At 40.9% G+C, this 23189-nt stretch overlaps 2 protein-coding genes across 13 annotated transcripts in view; one reads left to right on the forward strand and one right to left on the reverse strand.

Annotated features, from left to right (window-relative positions):
• The first annotated feature begins 49 nt into the window (after window positions 1-49).
• On the forward strand, window positions 50-6319 carry Exosc8 (exosome component 8). Of its 2 annotated transcripts, XM_052180521.1 has the most exons (12): window positions 50-130; window positions 570-606; window positions 739-802; window positions 1339-1423; window positions 1900-1993; window positions 2260-2305; window positions 2799-2904; window positions 2991-3036; window positions 3849-3945; window positions 5160-5280; window positions 5704-5810; window positions 6101-6319. In XM_052180521.1, exons 1-12 carry the CDS (start codon window positions 114-116, stop codon window positions 6214-6216), a joined length of 936 nt encoding a protein of 311 aa, XP_052036481.1. In that variant the 5' UTR covers window positions 50-113; the 3' UTR covers window positions 6217-6319. The 2 variants fall into 2 exon arrangements, with proteins under 2 accessions (XP_052036481.1, XP_052036482.1); XM_052180522.1 differs by lacking the exon at window positions 1900-1993 and having other exon boundaries at window positions 1339-1412.
• The window catches only part of Supt20h (SPT20 homolog, SAGA complex component), a 32184-nt gene continuing 15224 nt past the window's right edge, over window positions 6230-23189 (reverse strand). For 3 of the 11 annotated variants that reach the window (XM_052180508.1, XM_052180509.1, XM_052180507.1), the window contains exons 14-27: window positions 23058-23129; window positions 21886-22043; window positions 20900-20926; window positions 20359-20391; window positions 19346-19454; window positions 18899-18998; window positions 18457-18612; window positions 16490-16796; window positions 15732-15889; window positions 13367-13422; window positions 11844-11963; window positions 9076-9181; window positions 7306-7409; window positions 6230-6665 (exon numbers count right to left, since the gene is read on the reverse strand). In XM_052180508.1, the coding sequence (XP_052036468.1) occupies window positions 6528-6665; window positions 7306-7409; window positions 9076-9181; window positions 11844-11963; window positions 13367-13422; window positions 15732-15889; window positions 16490-16796; window positions 18457-18612; window positions 18899-18998; window positions 19346-19454; window positions 20359-20391; window positions 20900-20926; window positions 21886-22043; window positions 23058-23129 (1644 nt within the window). In that variant the 3' untranslated portion in view covers window positions 6230-6527. Of the gene's footprint in view, window positions 6666-7305; window positions 7410-9075; window positions 9182-11843; window positions 11964-13366; window positions 13423-15731; window positions 15890-16489; window positions 17505-18456; window positions 18613-18898; window positions 18999-19345; window positions 19455-20358; window positions 20392-20899; window positions 20927-21885; window positions 22044-23057; window positions 23130-23189 lie in introns of those variants that run through there. The other 8 variants (XM_052180514.1, XM_052180513.1, XM_052180512.1 and 5 more) reach the window with 6 other exon arrangements.

Raw genomic sequence — 23189 nt, forward strand, 5'->3', positions numbered from 1 at the left:
CCCGCAGCACTTCCCTAACTCAGGAATCCTCAAAGTGCCCTGGGCAGGAGGCACGCCTGGCGAGGGGAGGGCGCAGGCGCGGAAGGCTGCGCAGGCGCAGCGCAGGCAGGAAAATGGCGGCTGGGTTCAAGTGAGTGGCAGCGCGCGCAAAGAAGGCCCGGGTGCGGGTGTGGCGCGTGGCGGCGGGCGGGGGACCCCAGGACTCGTGGGGCCGCGGGAGGGCTCAGCCCACTCGAGGCGCTGAGGGACAGTGTATCCGGGACGGGGAGGACCTCTTAGCCGAGCGCCACGCCGCTCTCCACGCAGTGCCGCCTTCGGAAGGGACGGTGAAACCTTTGGGTGCGTTCTGTTTAAACCCAAATCCGCCCACGCGTGCAACCTGCAAACCCGTGTCTGCGGTGTGTGCACCACATCTGCTCTAACTTCTGGCCGCGTGTAGTTGATGAGGCCGTAGCTCCCGTAACTAAGAATACACTCTTCCGTGGTAAAGTTGTAGATACTGGCGAATGTAAATTCTGGGTTTATGCTTTAGGATGCACTGACTTAGACACATTTTAAACATGTTTCAGAACTGTGGAGCCGCTGGAGTATTATAGGAGATTTCTGGTGAGTAAAGGAGATTGTGTACGTTAAAGCTTTTGGTAAAAACACCATGCTTCAATTCATGTAAATGAGTGGGACTTAATGTGTTTTCTGCTGCACAAGTGACATATATAATGTTTCCTTATAAACATTTAGAAAGAAAACTGCCGTCCTGATGGAAGAGAACTTGGTGAATTCAGAACTACAACTGTCAACATAGGTGAGGATAAACTTCCTTTCAGTTGGGTGGGATAGTCCCCACCTTCGTCCTTGGTGCTACATAGTTTTTCTGCCAGCTCTACTGTGTCTAAGGCATTTGGTGGTGTTATGAGATTTTTATCAGACTGGAGAGATGGCTCAGAGGTTAAGAGCACTGGCTGCTCTTCTAGAAGTCTAGAGTTCAATTCCCAGCAACCACATGGTGGCTCACAACCATCTGTAATGGGATCCAATGCTCTAGTGTAGTCATATACTTAAAATACATAAATCTTAAAAAAAAAAAAAGAAAACATAAGGCACTTAAAAAAAGATTTTTATCATCACACCAACCTTGTAGTAGATCTAAACAGTAGTTCAAACTGGGAGACAGAAGAAAAAAATTAAAAATGCTAAGTAGTAATACCATTTTCAAGTCACTGACATGAACCTGTCAAAAGTTCCAGAGGCAATGGAAAAGATTTACACTACTTTGTAGGGAACTTTGTGGTTATTTTCATTTAATTTTTTTTTTTTTTAATGCTGTGCTTACCTTTCCAGGTTCAATCAGCACGGCAGACGGCTCTGCGCTGGTGAGGCTGGGCAACACCACAGTCGTTTGTGGAGTTAAAGCAGTAGGTCTCCTGTATGTCTGTCGTCTGACTTCCAAATTAACTTAATGCACGTGAGGTTTAGAATAATATTCCCCACCCTTTTTTTAACCATGTGAGCATTATTAATGCTTTATAAGGCAAAAAATTGAAAGCAGAATTCAGATTGTTACTGTGATACCTTGTGGCCATGGATAGCTTTTGTCAGTCATAAGAATGGTAACTGTCTGCTGACCTTTTTAGGTGCTCTACAGAATTCCCAATCGCTGCCTATAAGCAGAAGGCAGGCAGAGCATGACGACAAGACCTGTGCTTTCTCATGTGACACTGGGCAGCTTTTCTTGTTTAGGTCTGTGGTCAAGCTGAAGTGATAACTATCAGAACACATCCTCCTTGCCTGGTTTATACCTGGGACTTAATGGCACTGCCTCATGTGGGCCCCCAGAAGTAGGAAGGTACTGTTTATCTGTCCCTGTGACAGCAGAGGAACTTGAAAGATAACTTTCCCTAGGTCTCTAAGTCTCCTTTGTGGATCTACAGCTGCATTGGGCTGTTATTGCTATATACCTGGCTTCTGGCCACTACTGGCTCCCCAGCCTGGTCAGGTCAGTGTTATTTGGGAATTGAATTCAGATTTTGGCTGCTGATCAAGTCACAGAGGGTGGCATAATCCCACTGGCCCTTGTTGATGAGCATCAGTTTGATAACACCCTGGGAGCCCTTAGGAGTCAGTGCCTACATCCTTGGGGACCTGCCATAAGTCCCTAAGTATTAACTGGCTGAAGGGGTCTTTGGCACAGCTCTGTGAATGGCTAGAATGTCATCGTGTTGAGTGGCTTCTCTCACTGTAATATATTGTTTGCTTTTGTAGGAATTTGCAGCACCACCAGTAGATGCCCCCGATAAAGGATATGTCGGTGAGTTAAATGTCTTATAATTTTAACAAATTATAAGAAAGTTGAAAGATAACTCTTGTAGTGAAGTCCTGGTAATTGAGGTAGATAGCAATTCTCAAAGTTCAGAAATAGAATAGACCCCCACCCACCCAAAACTTATTAGAAGATAACAGAGAAGGACATCACATGGACTTCACTTTGCTATCCCTGGATGGACAGTTCTTATTCAGTTGCCCTTATTCAAAAAGCCAGTATTGCAGATTAAAACCCTGTCTACACTCTACTTAAAGTACTGGGCAATATTTTTGGTCTTGGATTATCTTTTCCATAAGGTGGGAAACGAAATTTAAACTTTAGTAGTTGGATGTGAGCAGAGGACTATAATTCTAACACTGCCATGTTTTCCACCTGAGAGTCTACCCTTGGCCAGTCACCTGCGCTGTGGAGTAGTCCCTTTACTAGTAACCCAAGCTGTCAGATGAAACTTCGTTCACAGCTGCACTGTTTGTTTCAGTCCCTAATGTGGACCTGCCACCACTGTGTTCATCGAGGTTCCGGACTGGACCTCCTGGGGAAGAGGCTCAAGTAACCAGCCAGTTCATCGCCGATGTCATTGAGAAGTAAGACAAATAAGATAAAGTTTACCACCATTCATTATCTCGTGTTTTACCTTCACATTTATTGTGTTCTTTATCATTAAATCAAGCTCACAGATAATTAAGAAAGAAGACTTATGCATTTCTGCAGGCAAGGTAAGAACAGACTGAGCTTTTATGAACTCTGAAGTGGCTATCTAGCCTAGCGTGGTAGTGGGAATTAGTCAACCTTCAACCCTGAGATTTTAGAGTTTAGAAGGGATTCTGTAAAAGTTCAATTTTATCTGTATTTGTCCAACTAAACAATTGCTTCATAAATCCTTTCCAGCTGGGTTTTATTTGGTTTAATGAGAGTCACATTGTGTGACTGGGCTGGTCTTTACCTCCCCCTTCCTTATCCTACCAAATGCTAGGATAGCCGGTGTCATGTCCAGTTAACAAATACTACCTGTCTAGGAAACTAACCTTTAAGGTTACACACACATACTTTCAAATTTAAGGGGAAAAAATTTTTTTATCCCTTATAGCAGATCAGGTTTTGCTTAAGCTGATCTTAATGGATAGCACATAGTATGTCCCCACATTGGCTTCTCTCATGAACTTATAGTGCTATTACTGTAAAGTCTTAAATACACAGTAGAGAGCATATATATATATATATATATATATATATATATACATACATACAGCTAGCCCTTTCATTTGCTAATGTAGCAGCAAGAATAAAACTTCCTCTTTGCACCTATAGCTCTATTTAGGGGAGTAGACAGTTTGTCTCTTGCGGTCTGCTAGTCAAAGCTCACCTTTCCTGACTACTTTGACTTTCTACTTTATAAAGGTTTAAGGGGGGAAAAAAGGGTCTTAGGCTTGTACCATTGTTTTGTCTAACCAATGGTTCTGTAATTCTTAGACAGAGAGAAAAGCACTGTGCTATTACCAGGTCTAATTTCTTCTGTCAATTCTTTTAGCTTGCTTGGGTTCTATACTGTGACCTTATTTGTCTAGACTACGATGGAAACATTTTGGATGCCTGCACCTTTGCTTTGTTAGCAGCTTTAAAGAATGGTAAGCAACCATTTATTAATAAAGATAGTTTTCCTGCTAATACAGTCAGAGTCCAGCTGGCCAAACTTTTAAAGGTTTTTCTGGAGATTTAGTTATTATTCATGATTTTTGGTTTGAGAGGAGTATGCCCCAGCCCAGGGTGGCCTTGAACTCTTGTTCCTTCTGCCCCAGCCTATGAGCTACCGTGTGCAGATTATGCTCCTAAGTTAGTCAACTCTACAGGGTTTTCTAAAACTGTACTTCTGAGTTTTATATTCTTTTAGTTCTGTAGCCTTTTAGAATTGCTTTGATCTCTACAGCAGTCGTCATTGGGGCAGCAGTCCTTTCCAGAGTCTACCGACTTGGATCGGGGATTCTCACTTGTAATTCAGGTGGCTTGTGCAGACTGAACATAAATATCACCTCAGATAGTGATGCTTCCTAGTAAGGGCCAAGGTAGCTTGATGTCTTAGAATTTCACTCGTGTATATTCCAGGTCATTTTACAGTGCTGAATTGATAAGAAAACTAAGCCAGGCATGGCTGTGCATGCTTATAATCACTACACAGGAGGAGAGGAGGACAGCAGATCTGAGGCCAGTTAGACTACAAAACAGGGTCCTCTCTATAAAACATCCAGCTAATTCAGAGTAGAAGATGTAGTTAATAGGGAATTCCTGTAGTTCAGTTAAAAAACAATCCACCTGCTTGCTTCCTCTCTAACAGAATAGTGCCCAGGAACAGCACCTACTACTACTTTAGAAGTGTAGATGACCAAAATGAGTGTTATAAAATAAAATAGGAGATAGTTCAAGTCTGCACACCTCCTCTAATCCCAGCACTCAGGTGGCAGAGGCAGGAGGATCTGAGTTTGAGGCAGCTTGGTCTACAGATGGAGTTCCAAAGTTCCAGAACAGCCCAGGAGGATACAAAGAAACCCTGTCTTAGGGAAAAGAAACAAAACAAAGGAAAAAATCAGCTAGGCTGGATCATAAGCTGTTCTGAAAAGCAGTTTTCCTCTTCCATATTTACATCAATTGTCATGACATACTAACACAAAACTCTAATAGTAGGCGAGTTTCCAGAGTGAGTTTCTAACCACATGGACTACATAGTGAGATCCTGTCAAAGCAATCCATAACTGTTACGGATAAGCTAAACAGAGGTAAGGTTTCTAAAGCATAGAAACCAAGCTATATACCAGACCCACTTATATGATTACTTGCCTTTCTCTAGTACAGTTGCCTGAAGTTACTATAAACGAAGAGACTGCTTTAGCAGAAGTCAATTTAAAGAAGAAAAGTTACTTGAATGTTAGAACAAACCCTGTTGCTACTTCCTTTGCTGTGTTTGATGAGTAAGTAACATTCCAGGTCCTAAGTCAAGGCCTTGTTCTGTGGTGATTTGAGCTGTGCCTGCAGTTCCTGTGGTCAGACTTTCCTGATGTACAGGAGCAGTTGTGTTCGTTCACCTTCCCTTCCCTGGTTTTCTGATGCCTTTCTCCTGGTGCTGAGCTATGCTCTAGCCTCACTACTGTGTAATCTTCTGAAACTGTCTTCAGTACTTGCCGAGAACTTAAGATGTTTTGTTCCCAAGCTGAAGAGCAAGTGTTTAAAAGTACTGGGTTGTGGGGTGCTGCCCCTCCCTCTGCCTTCCTCCAGTCTGAATTAGCTCTTCCAGACCCAGGCTGGAGCCGCCATGTCTTTTAGTACTGTTTGAAATTATTCTGCACCTAGAATTGATGCCCACTCCCCCCCCCCCCCACTTTTCTGTACTGTAGCACTTTATTGATAGTTGATCCTACCGGAGAGGAGGAACACCTGTCCACAGGAACCTTAACGATAGTAACGGATGAGGAGGGCAAGCTGTGCTGTCTTCACAAGCCAGGTGTGTGCTTTCCACTGCGGCTTTAAAACTGTGGGGGTAGGTGGGGTGTGCAGTGCAGTGGGGGTGTTTGGCTCTTAGCTAATAAAAAGGTTATAGGCTTCTTTGCTATTTTAAGTGTTGTGTATCATTCTTAAAAATGAGGACATACCTGTCCTCTGTAGGCCTTCCTAATAAATCTAACCCGCACATCTTGAAACCACAGCAATTTAGATGATCTGTTTGATGTAAAAACAACCAAAACCCAGCTTTCACAGAATGATGAAAGCACCAAGCTCTGGCTGGTTTTTCAGGCGGGAGCGGACTGACGGGAGCTAAACTCCAGGACTGCATGAGTCGGGCAGTCACGAGACACAAAGAAGTGAGCAGGCTACTGGACGGAGTCATGCAGAGCATGGAGCACAAATGAACAAACACCACGATTGCAAAACAGATGTAAAAACTTGTATTTGTTACACTGTGCACAGGCTTTTTATACTAAATAAATACCTAATTACATTCTTTGAAAGATATTTCTCGTACTTCTTACGTTATTTCTGTAATTGGTATGTACAGGAAAACATTTAACCATGTTTTCATGTAAGAATCACAGGGTTGTGCTTCTTTATAAAGTGTGCACACATATCAATGTAAAATACTGACATCTCAGGGGGAAATGAAGTAGAAATACAATTCTTTTCATTCAATGGTCTTGTGTTTATAAAAAAGAAAAAAAATTGCTCAGAATTTTGGCGTAGTTGACATGCCTCTCTTCATTTTACTCTTTGACTGGCTGCCTGCGTGCCGGTGACGGTGTAGCTGGGCTGTTTGTGCGGCGGCTGCTGCCATAGCCATTTGGTGCTGCAAGAATCGCAACTGCTGCAAAAGGGAGGGAAAAGAGAGCACGTTATGCCAGAAGCGCAGGTGTAGCTAGGTGCTTCCCCAGGAGTGATGACAACAGCCAGAAAAGGAGAAAGCAGGATTACCAAGGGGACTGCCCCAAACTGGACAGTGCAGGAGCCTGCTGAGGGCTTGAGCATTACACTGTCATGAGCCCCGGCAGGCCATACTGCAGTAATGCAGCAACTTCAGTTACCACTTGTACAATAATTCATAGCAAAATCAGCACTCAAGAGTCCATCACAGTATGCTGATATACTTTCCTAAAATAGTAGGAACATTGTTCTAAACGTGTGACACTAACAGGAATACTTCCACAGTACAGAATTATAAAGTTAATAATTGGCACTTCAAACTCTCAAAATACAATGCACATTAAAAGGATGTGTGGAATGTGCCACCAAAACCTTAAAAAGGACTTAAATTGTAATTGTTATAAAATACACTCAGTGCTCCAAGCTGACTGGCATTTAATATGTCAGACATCTAAATAAAATTGACTAAGTTGCTGACCAGTTGCTTCAGCCTGAACAGACAGGAAAGCAGCCCTATAGAAGGCAGTGTACAGTACTTTTGGAGCTCAGTGTCTTAATTAGCCAGAGGGAAGCTGCTGGATTACTTGTAGCTGCTGCTGCTGCTGCTGACAGGCAGAGGAGAGCTGGAGTCTCTGCTGAGGAAGGCTTGGCTCAGGTCTGTTCTCGGCAGAGCCAAGCTGAGACAACACTACAGAGGGAGAAGGGAAAGCAGGCCAGTCAAAAAGTTTGAAGGCAACCAAAGCTAGAAAAGGACAACATAGAAAAACTAGAAGCAGTATAATTAAAGTATCAAATCTTAGAGATCTCAGAGTAAATCTAGACTCCTAATCAAGGGTTTCAATGTTTCCAGGACATTCTAGCCAAACAGAGGGAAGGGAGTTCACGAGCTAAGGCACTGTATTCCCTGGTCTATGTTGGTGACAGTCTCATTCATCCCAGGCTGGCCTCAAACTCACTAGTCCTGAGTCCTCCATTTTACCCAGCACTCTGTGGTGCTAAAGCACTCTAGCACCTTAGCGACACCTGCCTCCTTCCTCTTTAATTGCCATGGAACTTGATACTGGGCTTGGTCAAGAAACCACCCTTATGCGGCATAAAATGGTAAGTTTTTTTTTTTTTTTTTAAATGCACCTTCCAGTGAGCCAGCAGAGGAGACTAGAACAGGCAGCTGGCTGGGCCAATCAGTCCACATCTCCTCAATACAGGCAGAAGGCTGAAGACCGGGCCACGTGACTCACTTTTTCTGAAACCATACACATTCTCAAGATCTGTCTACAATTCTTTTCACAAATCATACCATAGCTGTTTTAATTGTAACTTGTGTGGCAAAGATACATTATTTACAAAGCTCATTTGGAAGTTCACTAGCTCTAAATTACAACTCTAATAAGATTTTTTTCTTTTCTTTTTTTTTGGTTTTTCGAGACAGGGTTTCTCTGTATAGCCCTGGCTGTCCTAGAACTCATTCTGTAGACCAGGCTGGCCTCGAACTCAGTAATCTGCCTATCTCTGCCTCCCAAATGCTGAGAATTAAAGGCATGTTTCAAAACAAAGATGTTGATAACTCCTATTAAATACATATTTGGAAGCCAAGTTATAAAATCTAAAGGCACAGCACACAGGGACAATTCACTGACTAATTCTCAAATTCCATACCACCTTTGTTAATTTTTTTAATAAAATTCTATCACGTTATTCAAATATGAATTCAATTCAATACAATATTACTTTTGGTTTATTATTTTCTCCTGAAAGTAGAAGCATTCAGTTAGTTTCACCTTGGTTTGTTTTTTGTTGGGTTTTTTTTTTTTTTTTTTTTGGTTTTTCGAGACAGGGTTTTCTCTATGTAGCTCTGGCTGTCCTAGAACCCACTCTGTAGACCAGGCTGGCCTTGAACTCAGAAATCCGCCTGCCTCTGCCTCCCAAGTGCTGGGATTAAAAGCGTGTGCCACCACCGCCCAGCTAGTTTCACTTTTTATAACAAGTAGCTTGCAGGAGTTTTGCTAATTATGAAGATTCAAGTCATGTAACTATAAACAGAAAAATTATGCAATCTAGAAAAATGTGGTCTCAGGTAATTTAATTAAAACAGAATTAACCACTTACTGTACAAGCAATGAAAACTTCTTTGACAGTGTTCTAGAAACTCAGAAAAATATGTAAAAGTTTGCCAGCTAACCATTGTAAAGAGTTTTTGAAACTTCCAAATTTTTAAAGAAAAAAAACGCTTAGTCAACTATTAACAACTTAACAGATTAAATACTTTAGAACTTTTTTCTGATTACTGCTTGCAAGGAGAAAAGGTAAATAACTGACTCAATGAGATCTTAGTAGAAGTCAGGAATGATACCTACCAGCTGCCTGTGATTGGGGAAAGCCTCCTACTCCAGTAAGATTAATAACGGCAGCTTGCTGCGCAGTTAAGGCCTGTTCTTGAGCAGTTAACCCTTGTTCAGAACCCTGAGGAGAAAAAGAAAAGCAAATGACTTGGGCAAAAAGGGAGAAATTTTCTGAGCCAGTGAAAAGACAGCTTTTCTTTCTCATGTACGAGGAAGAATTAAAAGTAGCAAGAACTAAGAGTACTGAGTAGGAAACCCAGTCCTCAGAATGAACAAACAAAAAACAAACTCTAAAACCAAGAACCCTGCATCACCTCCAGACTCCAGAGCAGTGCTATTGTAAAATAAACAAACTCAAAAAAAAAAAAAGTGAATTAGAATTACTCAACTCAATAATCTAGAAATTATTGGCTTTGTGGCTCATGCAACAATCCCAGTGCTTGGATCTAATGCAGGAGTATGAAGCCACCCTGGGCTACATAGTAAGGTTCTGTTGTAAAACAAAACACACACACACACACACATACAAGGTTTGTAGACAACTTAAAGACAAACTTAACTTCAGGGCCTTTGGCCAAGCAACTAAATAAACAGAATTATAAGAGTTAATTCAGGCTGGAGAGACAGTTCAGCAGTTGAGAGCACTGGCCGCTCTTCTAGCCCCTACATGGAGACTCAGCCATCTAGTTCCAGGGGACCCAGTATCCTCTTCTGGCCTCCACATGTACCATGCAAGTACCTGGTGCATAGATATACATGCAAGCAAGACATTTTAACAAGACAGACTCTTGTCAACCCTCTCAAGATCATATAAAGTGAAAGAGAGAAAGCATCTTAATAAATTATAACAAAGTCAAAACTGCAGGACTCTTAAGAGGAAGATAAATGAGAAAGGGTTTGTTAGTTTGATTTGGCAATCATTTCTCCAATATGAAGCCAAAAGTATAGTAAGAGAGTACACATGTACGAGCACAATGTATCAAAGCTGCACAGGACATGACCAGAGCCAGAGAGCAGGAGGAATTCTTGGGAATTTCTCAGATGGAGTATGTATATACATCTTCAACTGAACAAGACAGAAAAACAGCCTCAGTAAAGAGTCACAGTCCAGGGATTTGGATAGACTGTTTTTTCAAAGAAACTCAGAAAAGCTGTCCCACTCCATCAGCCAGGGAGACTCTCACCCTATACTTAACTTGGACAGCAGTTACTCAAAACAAAACTGGCTGAAACAGGAAGTGCAGTGGTAGAGCACGTGCCAATGAGCCGGAGGCCCTGGGTCTGATCCCTACCACAAGAAAGTGAGCAAAACAAATAACAGAAGCCCACCGGGGGAGTTAGCAAGTGTCAGCGAGGATCTGGGCAGTCTGGGCCCTGGTCCACACCACTGTGAGGATGCAACATAACATGCTATCTCCAGGAAGGAAGAGAAGTTCTGAGTCCCAACAAGTTCTGTTCACATATGCAAATGAATGGTCTTCTGGTGTCACAGCAAGAGCCACGAAAGGGCATATGACTAAGAACCTGCCGCCCTGCATGATGCGCTCAGGATGGGTAAGATCGGACAGCACACTGGTGGCTGCCAGTGTTTGGGCTGAGAAGTTATCAGCTTTTTATAAAGTTTCAGTTTAGCTGGGTGGTGGCACATGCCTCACCAAAACTAGGGATGCAGAGCAGGTGGATCTCTGTGAGTTTGAGGCCAGCCTAGTCTACAGAGTGAGTTCCAAGACTGCCAGGGCTGTTATACAGAGGAAACCCTGTCTCAAACACAACAAACAAAACAGTTTCAATTTTGCAAGATAAAAAATTCTTTGTGCAATAATGTGAATGTACTCAATACTACTAAAATGTAAACTTAAATAGGCAAACAGCTGGCAGGTTCACACCTAGGTGCTAGGGGCAGAATGACTGCTGAGTTCCAAGTTATGTCGCAATACAGAACAAGAGCTTGCCTCAAAAACAACAGTAACAACAAAAAACTGCAACCACAAGCTTCCATCCAGTGAAGGCACTTGTCCCTAAGATTGACCCCAGAACCCAAGAGTGGAAGGTCAGAACGTTTTCCCACCAATCCTCTGGCCTCACACACCAGACAGAAAGAAAATAAGTAACATTTGTTTCTAAAAAGGGTAAGAGAAGCAAACTCCTTTGTGTGCTAAGTATATAGGAAAAGTTTTCAACATGTCTTCTCTGAGAAACCTACTAGAGGATGAGTTCCACCAAAGACCTGAAGGCATGCTAGGCAAGAGGGGGCTGGGTAGTTTTCAGCATTGGCTGAGATACACACGGTGGAACCCAGGAATAAGTATGCTTAGTTTCCCAACTGATTCTACAGCATATTCAAAGTCCAGGCACACTTCTCCCTGCCTCTCCAGACTTCAAGTTACTGCTATTCCTGTTAAACTTCATCCTGACTGGCAGTGTGCAGCATCTGCTGTTGCCTGTTCCCACTGCCTGAAACTTCCCAACAACACACACAGATCTATTACAACAGCAATACATTTCTACAAACAGAAGATAACAGGCTTGTCAGAAAGGACACTGTGAGGTGGGGCTACCTGTTACTGCCATCCACCGTATGGTATGTGACAGCTGGCAAAGATGGACAACTCCATTCCAAACAGCTGTGATTGGAATAACTGGCAGCTACTGATGCTGATAAAGAGAAACAACTCTGGAACTATTCCTTCCAACAAATTAAAACAGCAGAAATATAAAAGTCCTAAGTTCTCTAGTGAACACACACACACACACACACACACACAGCTAAAAGAATTCCATACCTGCTCGTCCTGCGGTTGGGAACCTGAAGCTGCAGGCTGCTGAGGTGGCTGTATGAAGTGAGAGAGCTGTGGCTGCGGCTGCTGCTGCTGGGTGTTAAAAATGAGTGAACCACCAGGAAGCTATTCAGAATTTAAACAAGAATTAGCTGCCTTTCTACTGTTTTCATGTGAAGTATTTAAATTTCCTTAAAAACATTAATGGATAATTTACTAGGAGTCAGGCACTCTTAGGCATCTGAAGGAACAGATGAAGACAGAGCACAGAGCAAGGCGTGGTGAAGGAGCTCAGCAGCTGCTGGGGCAGCCTCTAGCACTTCACACAGAAGCAAAAGAACAAGTTGCCTGCCCTTCATCAGGCTACACCCAGAAGTTATTTTTAAGTCCTACTGGTTTTTGGTGTATATTTTCAAATGCAAATCTTCTCAATTCAAGTTAATAGTTAGCTGTACAGACTTACAGCTTACTAAACCCTTCTCACTTCCCATGGATCAGCACAAAAGATCACTGCATGTGCTGTGAGCAGAACGAGCTGAGGACGCTCTGTGGTGCTAGGGTGCCCAGCACTTGGCAGGCTGAGGCAAGAGAAGCGAGAGTTCAAAGCCAACCTCAACTTCACAAGCTGTCTCTGTCTCAAAAGTTAAAAGGGTATGATTCAGAAATGTATGTCAGACAACCAGCCCCCAAATTTGTTGTAGTCTTGCCAATAGCCCTAAAATTACCATAATATAACAAGGCAAGAAATTCTAGGGATGATAAGAAAGAGCCTTTACTGTGGAGACTTAGTTGCTCTTACTCTGAATTCAAGTTAAATTTAACAACAGCAATCCTTTGGTTAAGAAAACTAAACCCACTGAATCTGACACTGTTCAGGCTCAGGATTTCTTCTTCTTCGCTAGTAGGTAAGATAGCTTTGTCCTCATTTCTTTTTTATCTCTTGTCAGAATAGACTTCTTAAGGCACATGTTGATACAACATGAAGGAAAGCAATTCTAATTAAAGTAATGCCATCTCTAGCTGTGTGCACATTCTCAGTTTCTGTGGCTTTATGGGTATGGTGACAAAGTAATGTCAGGAAAGGCCTCATCATCAGGTATAGATTAGACCCAACAAACATTTACAGATGATAAGCAGTTATCTGTCACTGTATTAAAAAAGCATAATCATCCTTGGAGAAAATAATGCATGCATACATTTTGAAGACCTCAAGCACAAAAACACAGGTGAGCCCAGCGAGCACGTATCTGCAAGTGCCCCTGCTACCACATTTCTGGCACATGCCTTTCCAGGGACTCCCTTTGGGGCAGCTAGCTCTCGACTAGGTAGGGAGTAAACACAATGAAAGCCTCATCTACAGAACACCCTTTATTATTATGATTATTTTGCACATAACTACATAAAGGTAAAACTACATATACCCTTAGAAGATTCCAGATAAACTTCAAAAGCTGACATGTATAAATATACATTGTTTTTAAAAATAAAAAATATAAAGATTTCAATCAAAAGTATTGTTTCATGTTTACCTGGAGTAGATTTAAAGGCCTGAGACTTGAAGTATTTTTTAAACCAAATGGGATACCTGTTAAATAAAACTAATGGTTATAAAGGAACTGAAAGCATTACAAATGAAAATGTATACTTCAACGTGTGAAAATATATTACTGTCCTTTCTCCAAATGACTAGTTTATACATAACAAAAGAACCATTTTATTGTCAATATTGACACTGTATTAAAAGATGTGAGGCATTACGTATAAACTATATTCTACATTTTAAAGACTTCTTCCCTTCTCTTACTATTGAAAACAGACACCTAGGATTATGTATTCACCAAGATGTAAAAAAACTACCACCACTGCGCAAGCACATTAACTGTCACTTGTTTACATTCCTCAGCTACATACAAAATATGCTAAACTTTGCATACAAAATACCAATCACCAAAATGTTAAAAGAACACACCCCTTTGTGTGTGTATGTGTGTGTGTGTGTGTGAAGGTAAAAACCAATGTTAGAATACAATGGCCTATTAATTCTAAAAGTAAAGAAAAACAAAACAGCAGGTAGCAGCACTTGCCACCCAAGTGGACCAAGTGGAAGCCCAGGACCCACAGGGGGCAGGACTGAGGAGAGGACCCACAGGGGGCAGGACTGAGGAGAGGACCACAGGGGGCAGGACTGAGGAGAGGACCCACAGGGGGCAGGACTGAGGAGAGGACCCACAGGGGGCAGGACTGAGGAGAGGACCCACAAGGGAGAGGACTGACTAGGCCTGGACTCTGACCTTGAGTCACCTATGCTCACACAGACAGATATAAAACAACAATACTGGCAGGCGGGACAGCTACAGTTTGTTGACCTTGATCTCAAGTATGTGCAAATTAGCCACTGTGGAGGTTGCATGCCTTTCATCCCAGCACTCAGGAGGTAGAGGAGGTGGATCTCTGAGTTAAAGGCCAGCCTGATGTGAGTTCTAAAACAGCCGAAGCTATAAAGACAGACCCTGTCTCAACAGCCCCCACCTGGCCTCTTCAAAAACGTATGTGAAATTTTTGCCTACATCAGTCTGGAACTTATCTAGTAAAGTGGCTTGTAACTGTAATCACAAGGTTTGGGAGGAAGAAGTGGAAAATCTCATAAACAAAAACATATGTAACACACGTAGTCTTCTGTTAGAGGTTATTTACAGAAAGAGATATAGAAAAATTTGAATGTGACGTCATCAAAGGCTAGTATGAGAAACTGAGAAGGTCTCAGGCATGTCCCATTTAGGAATGAGTCCCTGGGGAGAAATGGCTTGAGATTTCACTGCTGTGCAGCTGTGTTTCCCGTCCTAGCATGCACTTAGTGTGTCACTGTGGTAGAGCATACAAAGGAGCATGATCTCTGTATGTGGCTTTCCAGCTGAACAAGGCACTGGTAGACTTGCCCTTTCTCCTAAGGACATATAATGTCAGTGAGACTCAGACTGGGGTCGATTAAGTGGCTTCTCTAAGAACAGCAGGGGAGCCATGTAAACCTGGTACCATGAGATTCCTTTCATGTTCATTTAAGCATCAAAAATTCAGGATGTGACTTTAATTTCCATGGATCCTTCTCATTAAAATAAGCACAACTAGAATTAGAAAATAACATTTTACATTATACTTTCTAGGTTTTCCATACCTGAGGTTAAGAAAAGGAACTGGTCACCGGCATTACAACAAGCATTATCGTAGGCAACATAATGAGTCTGACTCAGCCACCTGCTACTACTACAAAGAACAGCAACGCTGAATGCTCCTCTTGTCCCAGCTACAGTGTGAATATTTCTCTGACCTATATTCACTCTCCCATGAGACAAATTATTATTGCTATCACTACTTTATCTCTGGGGAAAATGATGGGAAAAAGCAACTTCCACAGATTACAAAAATAAGTATCCATGCTTTTGGATACCATGCTAGATTGCTTGCAGGAGAATATATATTTGTGCTGTTTTCTCTGGAGTATTACTACATAGACAAGAATAAGGTAACTAAAACTACTTTCATTACTTATTATTCCAAAGCAGAAGACATAATGTGCACAGATTTGTAGATTTAATAGGTTTCTTCCTAGAAGCTTTTGCTAGGTGGTTATGTGATACCAGAACTACAAAAGGCTTTTCAAGTATCGAAGAAATAAAACACTTAATGCTTTTAGCGCTGTCCCTCAGTAGCGGTTTCTATGGATGGGTATGGGGACATGCCAGCCATCCAGCGAGGTGGAAGCAGGAGGATCAACTGAAGGTCACCTTCAGCACAGAGCAAGGGTGAGACCAGCAACATGAGATCCTGTCTTTAAAAATGCATCGAAAACCAAAACAACAAGATAAATCAAAGCTTTCCCATGGACTTTATTCTAACCTGCTTGAGGAGTTGCCTGCATAGCACTGGGCAGTGCGTTTGCTAAGAGACCTCCTGATGGCACCAGGCTGCTGCACAGGCTTTTTCCTGCAGGAGGTATGGCCCCAGTGTCACAGCCCAACATGGAGTTTGAGCCATTCTTCAGAGCCTGGGCTCCACTGCAGGGTAAGGGACAGAGCGTTACACATGGTGAAAGCAAATATCAGCCTCACAACTCTTCAGACTAAAAACAATGACAAAAAGCAATAAAAACAAGTTCCATCCCTTCTGAATTAAAAATTAACTCCTAGGGCAGGTGAGATGGCTCAGCAGGCACTTGCCACTAAGCCTGACCATGCAGACGGTAGAAGGAAACAAACCCAAAACATGCAAGTCGCCCTCTGACCTCTACATATACTGTAGCACATACACCCCAAAATAAAATCTTTTTTTTTTTTTTTTTTAAAACTTTTCATTTTCTAGGCCAAGTTTTTTCTTACTGCTGAAGTGTGAAAAGCTGGCTTAGGTACTGAGCACATCCTTAGATACTTCAGAATACAGAGACGCAATGTCCTGCCCAAGTGATTCAAAGACAGTAACAGGCAAGGGACAAAATCTGGCCAACTGGAAGTACATCTTTTTACAGGTAATAAATTTGTTACTAAGATTCTATCATTCATATGAAGCAGCTCCTGACCATATCAAAAACTATATTTCAGTATAATATGCAATTTGTCTTAATCTCACAAATACAACTGTCATTAACATTGTCAACTTACCCAGCAGAGCTCACTACACTGATGGAGTTAAGCCCAGCAGAGTCTGCCATGACCGGGGAGACCGTGCTTCCTGTTGTTATAGATGTTACCATGGTAGAAAGAGGAATGGTTGTCACAGGCATTGCCTGGCTCAGAGCCCTTTGCTGCTGAGCAAACTGAGTTAACAAAGTGGGCTGAGGGGTGAAGCCTGAGTCTTGGGGAGATGGGGTGGCTGAAGGGGTACTAGGAGCTGAGTTCTGAGCGTCAGGAGGGTGTGGGGCCGATGAAAGGGTTGGTGTAGGAGTACATGGCTTAGGAGCTCCAGATCCTGCTCATTGAGAAAAATAAAAATTGCTAGTTTGTTATAAATAGCTGGTCCTTTTAAAATAAGGTTAATGGAATCTTACTTAGCACTGGCAAATTTGTTCCAATTTTTTAAAAGCAGTTAACTGCAAGTGTTAACTCTCTACATGATCCACGAGTGTTGCTACACTCAATTACAATTAAGGATGCAGTATATCACCTAAAAACCCCACTCTGGATCACAGTTAACAGTGGAAATACACTTACACTCTACCACAACACCCAATAAAAAGTTAGTCTCCTACATGCTGTCTTTTGCCTACAAAGTTGAGAATGAATTTAAGTTAATTTTTTGTTATTTGTGATTTCACTAATTTAAGACTTCTTTAAAAAAATACTGCTTATTTTAGTTTAACTGTCAGAGATAAACTGTCAACATATTTAGTAAGCTACACAAGCTATCAGTTACGGCACTGAGATATACATGCTTAATTCCCAACATATCAAGTTTACCCTGACAAAGAAATTTACAAAGAATAAAGCAGGTACTTTATAGATAATACTGCATCTTTAACAGTAACTGTGTACTTCTGTTTAAATGTTGAATGTATAGAAAATCTGTTGTGAATGAAGTATGCACAGTTTTATCAACTTAAAAAAAAAATCTTAAAAAAATGAAACCAAAAAAGTAAAGCAAAAGCTCTTGAGGTGTTTCCTTTTTAGCTTTCATGTCCTGCAGAAAGAAAGGAGAGAGAGGTGAATGTCCAGAAACTGTCACTCCACCCTGACTTAACACAACAACTGTGTGCAGTAGATCACCACAATCCATACCCACAACACGAGAAGTGTGAATAAGACTTTCAGAAAATTTATTTATTTTTCTTTGTGCAAAACAAGAAGGCAGAAAAATTACACCTTTTGAGCTATCAGGATGCAGATGTTAATATCTAGGACCATCTTAGCACTGTGCAGTACACTGACAGCACACACTAGCCACCAAGCAAAAAAGAAAAAGAAAAAAAAAAGAAAAAGAAAAAAGCTAAAAAACTGGAATCCCCTTCCAAATTAGTACCTAACTTATTCAGTTATTCATTTGAAGATATTATCCCAAATTTAACCTAACATTCCTATGTCTCTGCTTGCTGATATAGAAGGGAATCCAGAAATGAGAATTCTTTTTCCTGTGTTCAGATAATCACATTTAATGACCCCTTACAGAAGTGTAGGCATGCTCTCAAATACTAATTTTCCATTTATTGCCTGTAACCTTGGAAGCAGCTGTGTCTTACACATACAAAGATAAAGATAGTACTTTCAATAATTCACATTTTCTTTTTAGTATTAGCCACAGTTTATATAGTAAGAAAAAAAGATCCTAGGGTGCACTATAAATAATATTTTGCAATCTTATTGCTAGGTAATTTTTTTAAGATGCTTAGGCAACAAGCCTAAAAGAAAGGTATACACAGAGTGCATACACAGATACAGAAAAGCAAATACAGTTACAGTAAACACGAAATACATACAGCCAACAAGAAGTCTACTTGGAATTTCATGCAACTTAGACATTTTGGGTACACAGTACATTCAAGTTTCACTATTCACAGATTGAATAAGAGCTGCCTCAAGAAATACCATTGCAAAAATGTAGGAAAATTTGAGCAAGAGTTTAAATCATGACTCACTCTGGGATGAGCTGGCAGGTGATAGGGCAGCTGGAGAAAGCATGCTAACTTGACTGAGATCCACAGATGACTTCCGAGAAAGGCTGGGCTTAGATGAAGGAGGAGGGGTTGGAGATTTAAGGAAGCTGCTGGCCTGCTGTGCTGTGAAATAGTTACCTGGAAGAATACAAATTATTCCCTAGGGCTGGAGAGTTGGTGCAGTAAATACAAGAGTACTTGAGCAATCATACAGACCAGAGCTCTGATCTCTCAACCCACCCAAATCTGCTACCTCCAGGAGCAAAGATATAAAAAGACACACACTCATAAATACATAGAAAAGCATAAAAGTCTTTTCCCTATTCATAATTCACAGTCAAACTGAGTAACATTTTAAGAAATGTTAAAAAGATGACTCAAAAAGATGACTATTAGGTCACGGAGACGAGGATTTCTCCAATACCTGAGGAACTATTTCCTGAGCTTGAGGGAAGTTTGATGGGTGGGGGTCGATGTTTCACTCCCTTTCCCAAAACTGAAGACTGAATGGACGAGGTCTCCGGCTGTGAGGAGTGACATTAAACATATCTGTTAAGATGAATCATTATCACTATAATTCCCACCTGAGATTCCTATGTGTACTCAGAATCCACAGACTGTAGCATCTGCAGTGAGGTGAGTCCCGGGGAAGGGTAGAAAGTGAAGGAACCCCTGCCAGCCTTCTCAACCCACCTTTAACAGGAATAAATGATACCTGTACCTATCATTGAGGACTTCGGAAGCTTTAAACATGAAGTACAATAATAAAAAAAAGCTAAAAGTGAAAGCAAGATTACAACTGCTGTGCTCTTCCCATCTCTGAGACTTCTCGACAAACAATGGGCACACAGCAGGAACCGTGTGAACGTACTTCTGCCTCCTCCCCTGGAGTGAGACTGGCAGAACCACTAGAGCTGTGTGACATCTTCACTGGGCATTTGGCTTCATTCTGGACCAACTCCTGGTACTGATTAACTACCCTGAAATGTTAGGGAAAAACAGGTAAGGATTGGCCAAATTTATCTTAAACACAAATCATACAGGAAATAAGTAATGCTATTATAGGAAAAGTCCCACCAGATTTAACATAAAAATCCCAATGTGACAAGTGCCAAGACATAAACCTAGAGCATCCAGGTGAATTCTCATTCACCTAGCACATAGCACAAGCTAACTACTCCACAGCAGAAAGGCAGAAAGCCTGGTCAAGAGACCAAGACTAGACTGATCTGCATGATGAAGTCCTGCCTTTAAAAGTGTGTTATGTGCTGTGGAGATGCGCAAAGGCGCTGGCCTCCAGCCTGCCGACCTATGCATACTGCCCTGAACCCATGTGCAGGAGGGAGAACCAAGCCCCACCCGCCATCCAACTGTGAGGGACCTGACAAGCACACACACTAAGTAGAATGGAAAAAAGTATACTCCAATCTTTCCAATGACAAGATTATGTTTAAATCTTCTCTGTTACTATGATAAATGAATGCACTTAAATGCATACTTTTAAGATCTTATTTCTAATATAGAAATTATAAGGTCATCCCTGATTACAATAATTAAACCAAAGACAACAAAATGTCTCATTCCTTTTCCCTTAGACTTGGATTATAAACTTTCTCCTTAAAATCATATCTCACATACCTAAGTTTTCTTACCTAAAACAAACTGTATTTTATACAGTTTTTATTAATTTTCATTAAAATATTAAGAAAATGTACCTCAGAGATTTTAACTGATTTATTAACCCAAGACAGTAATGATGATGGAATGTCCAGTTAAATATATAGCAAAGTCAACATCTGTGACTCAAATATAGAATATTCTACTCTACAAAAATACAGATTCACATCCACTCTAACCAAAAATAAAGAAGTAAATGCACTTTACCTCTCTGCGTCAGTCTTTGACCCAATAATAAACCTAAAATGTACCAAGAGAGAGAAGTCTCAGGTAAGAATGTCTTAAAGCATCTTAAAGTCTTTCATATTTAGTCACAGCAATATATTCAAATTCATTTAAAAGTCTACCAATGTTTAATTTAAAAATTAAACACAAGAAATAATGCTCAAGTTGTACATTCATGATAAAATAATCATTTGGCTGGTCACCTTAGGAGAAATTTATTTTAATGTTTATTTATAATTTACACAATCTGGAATAAAATAACCAAGAGCCACTATACAATTTCACAAACATTGTCCCTTTAGTAAAATTACTCAACTACTGAGAGACCTGTGGTTTTTCATTCATTTAATTCAATTCTGGAAGTCATTCTTAAACAAGTCATTCCTAGACAAGAATGAAAGCTTATTGCCAACTCAAAAATCTTTTCTAAAAAATATTAAAAAATAAATCTTTTCCAAGTTTTTAAAAATTTTGACATTATAACTTAACATATTAAAACAAGTGAATTTTATTTTTTAATTACCAATTTGAATGATCATCAGCAGAGGAGCTGAAATACAAAATGAAAAACAGTCAATTAAGGCCAGCCAAACTTAAGCTTCACAGCTCTCAGGTTCTGAAGAGGGAGGGAGGAATGTGGAAGAGCACAGACTTGCTGCATCAGTGACTCCCGGCATCAGTGACTCCCGGAAGCCGGCCATGGCCATGGGAACTGCACCTTTACAAAGGAGCAGCTACTGTGCCTTACACTGCAGCCATGCTGGCAAACCCACCGCGGTGAATGAGGGAGACCTTCAGGGGCATGCATAATCAAACCAGCTGAGAGCTGTTAACCAAGGATTGCTGCTAGCTCCTTCGTGTTAACTTTTACCTAGGTATGGGTGAAGTAACTCTAAAACTCATTGTTCTTCACAAATTTTGGTAAAGGTTTAACAATAATTTGACATACAACTGAACTTTTTTTTTTCATTTCGTAATTTGTTACACACACACACACACACACACACACACACACACACACACACACACAAATGCTAAAGTAACCATACAATCAAAATTACCCCAGCACCCAAAAGGCAGTGACAAAGGCAGGCTGATCTCAGTGAATCAAGACCAGCCTCGTCTCTATAATATGCTCCAGGCCAACTAGGGAATCACAGACCCTGCTTATAATCCCGAGTTACTCCCAAATAAAAATTGATAATTAGTATCCTGTACTAATGATGTACCATTTAGAAAATCAACTACATAAATTGACAATAATATTAATATGCCACAACAAAATCCCAAGACTATGCTGAAAATAATTATCTGCACTTTCAAAACTAATTCTAAGTAACTAAGAGAACTCGGCAACTGCATTCCACTGTACTCACATCCACTGTCAGAACACAGCTCTATACCAAGTAGCATTTCCCCAGAGGGAATGTATGCATTAGCTGGCAGCTCCTTGGGCGCTCTAAATAGGCTCTGACCAGCTCTGTCTATTACACACTCATCAGAACTCACTGGGACGGAGACATCTGGCTGTCATTTTCTTCCTCTGCTTTCCACGGCTGTATTTTACCATAGTAAAGTGGATCGCCAAGAGACTGCAAGATGGTTAGCTTGGTTTTCTGATACTGATTACCACCTTCACATTCAAATACATAATCATCTTTTACATCCTGAAAAGAACAGAGAATCCCAAGTCATTTCTTCTCGAGCAGCAAAAATTATCAACAACGACCAATAATAAAATTTAAACTGACTTCTGTCTGGTGTATACATGGCACTGAAAGAATGTTTAAGGTCACGTATGATTGTTATGATATTGAGTCACTTATTAAGAAAGTGTTATACATTTCTACGCACAATGAAAATTATAAAAAAAACCATTTCCTGAATATTGTCACAGTACCTAACAAGTAGTACCTCATCCAACTGTCAAAACAAAACTCATGGCTGGTGTGGCTATTCCCACATTACAGGTAAATGAAGTGGCCAGGGGTGGTGGCATGTGTCTTTACCTCCAGCACGTGGGAGGCAGAGGCAGGCTGATCTCTTTCAAGACCAATAATAATAAACAAATAAATAAATGTAAAGGAATGGAACAACCAAACCCTCAGAGAGAACTATAGCATAGGACGCTTTCTTTACAGTTCTTTATGCCAAGTGTTCCAATGTTGCATCTCTTCAAGCCAGGGTGACAGCACAGAGCTTCATTCATTGTACATACAACTATAATAGTTAACAATCTGAATATAAGGTTTGGAAGTGGAAGTATTTTTGTCATAGGCCATTCATACAAAACATCCTTAAGATGTCTATAAATCTTATTATTTTGTGCCTAGAGTCCATCCAAACTATTATTCCAATTTCTCCCTTTAAGAAACCATTACAATGAGAAAATCAGATCATTTCCATTCAGAGATGTTTTTAAGCCATCTTACTGAAAAGATATTTTCTGTTGAATAACTTCAGAGCCTAGCTTACAAACAACATACTTAAAACATAGAGCAGAGGCACATCTAGCACTCGGGCAGTGAAAGCACGAGGATCAGTATGTTTGAGGTCAGCCTTGACTACACTGCAAGTTTGAGGTCAGTTTTGGCCAAAAGAGACACTGTCTCAAAACAAAAAAATGCACAGGCAAAAATCCACAGGATCATTAGTCAAAGAACCTGGAATTGATCACTTACATGAGCTGGCCACATTGTTGGCTGTGAGTCATCAGATTTGATGGATTTCTCCACTTTAGCATATTTCTCCACCTAAACAATGAAGACATTGAATAAAATGTAATCAGTCTCGGAACAAAGACAAGAACCTGC

Source organism: Apodemus sylvaticus, chromosome 4, assembly GCF_947179515.1.
Source record: "Apodemus sylvaticus chromosome 4, mApoSyl1.1, whole genome shotgun sequence".
NCBI classification, from domain to species: domain Eukaryota; kingdom Metazoa; phylum Chordata; class Mammalia; order Rodentia; family Muridae; genus Apodemus; species Apodemus sylvaticus.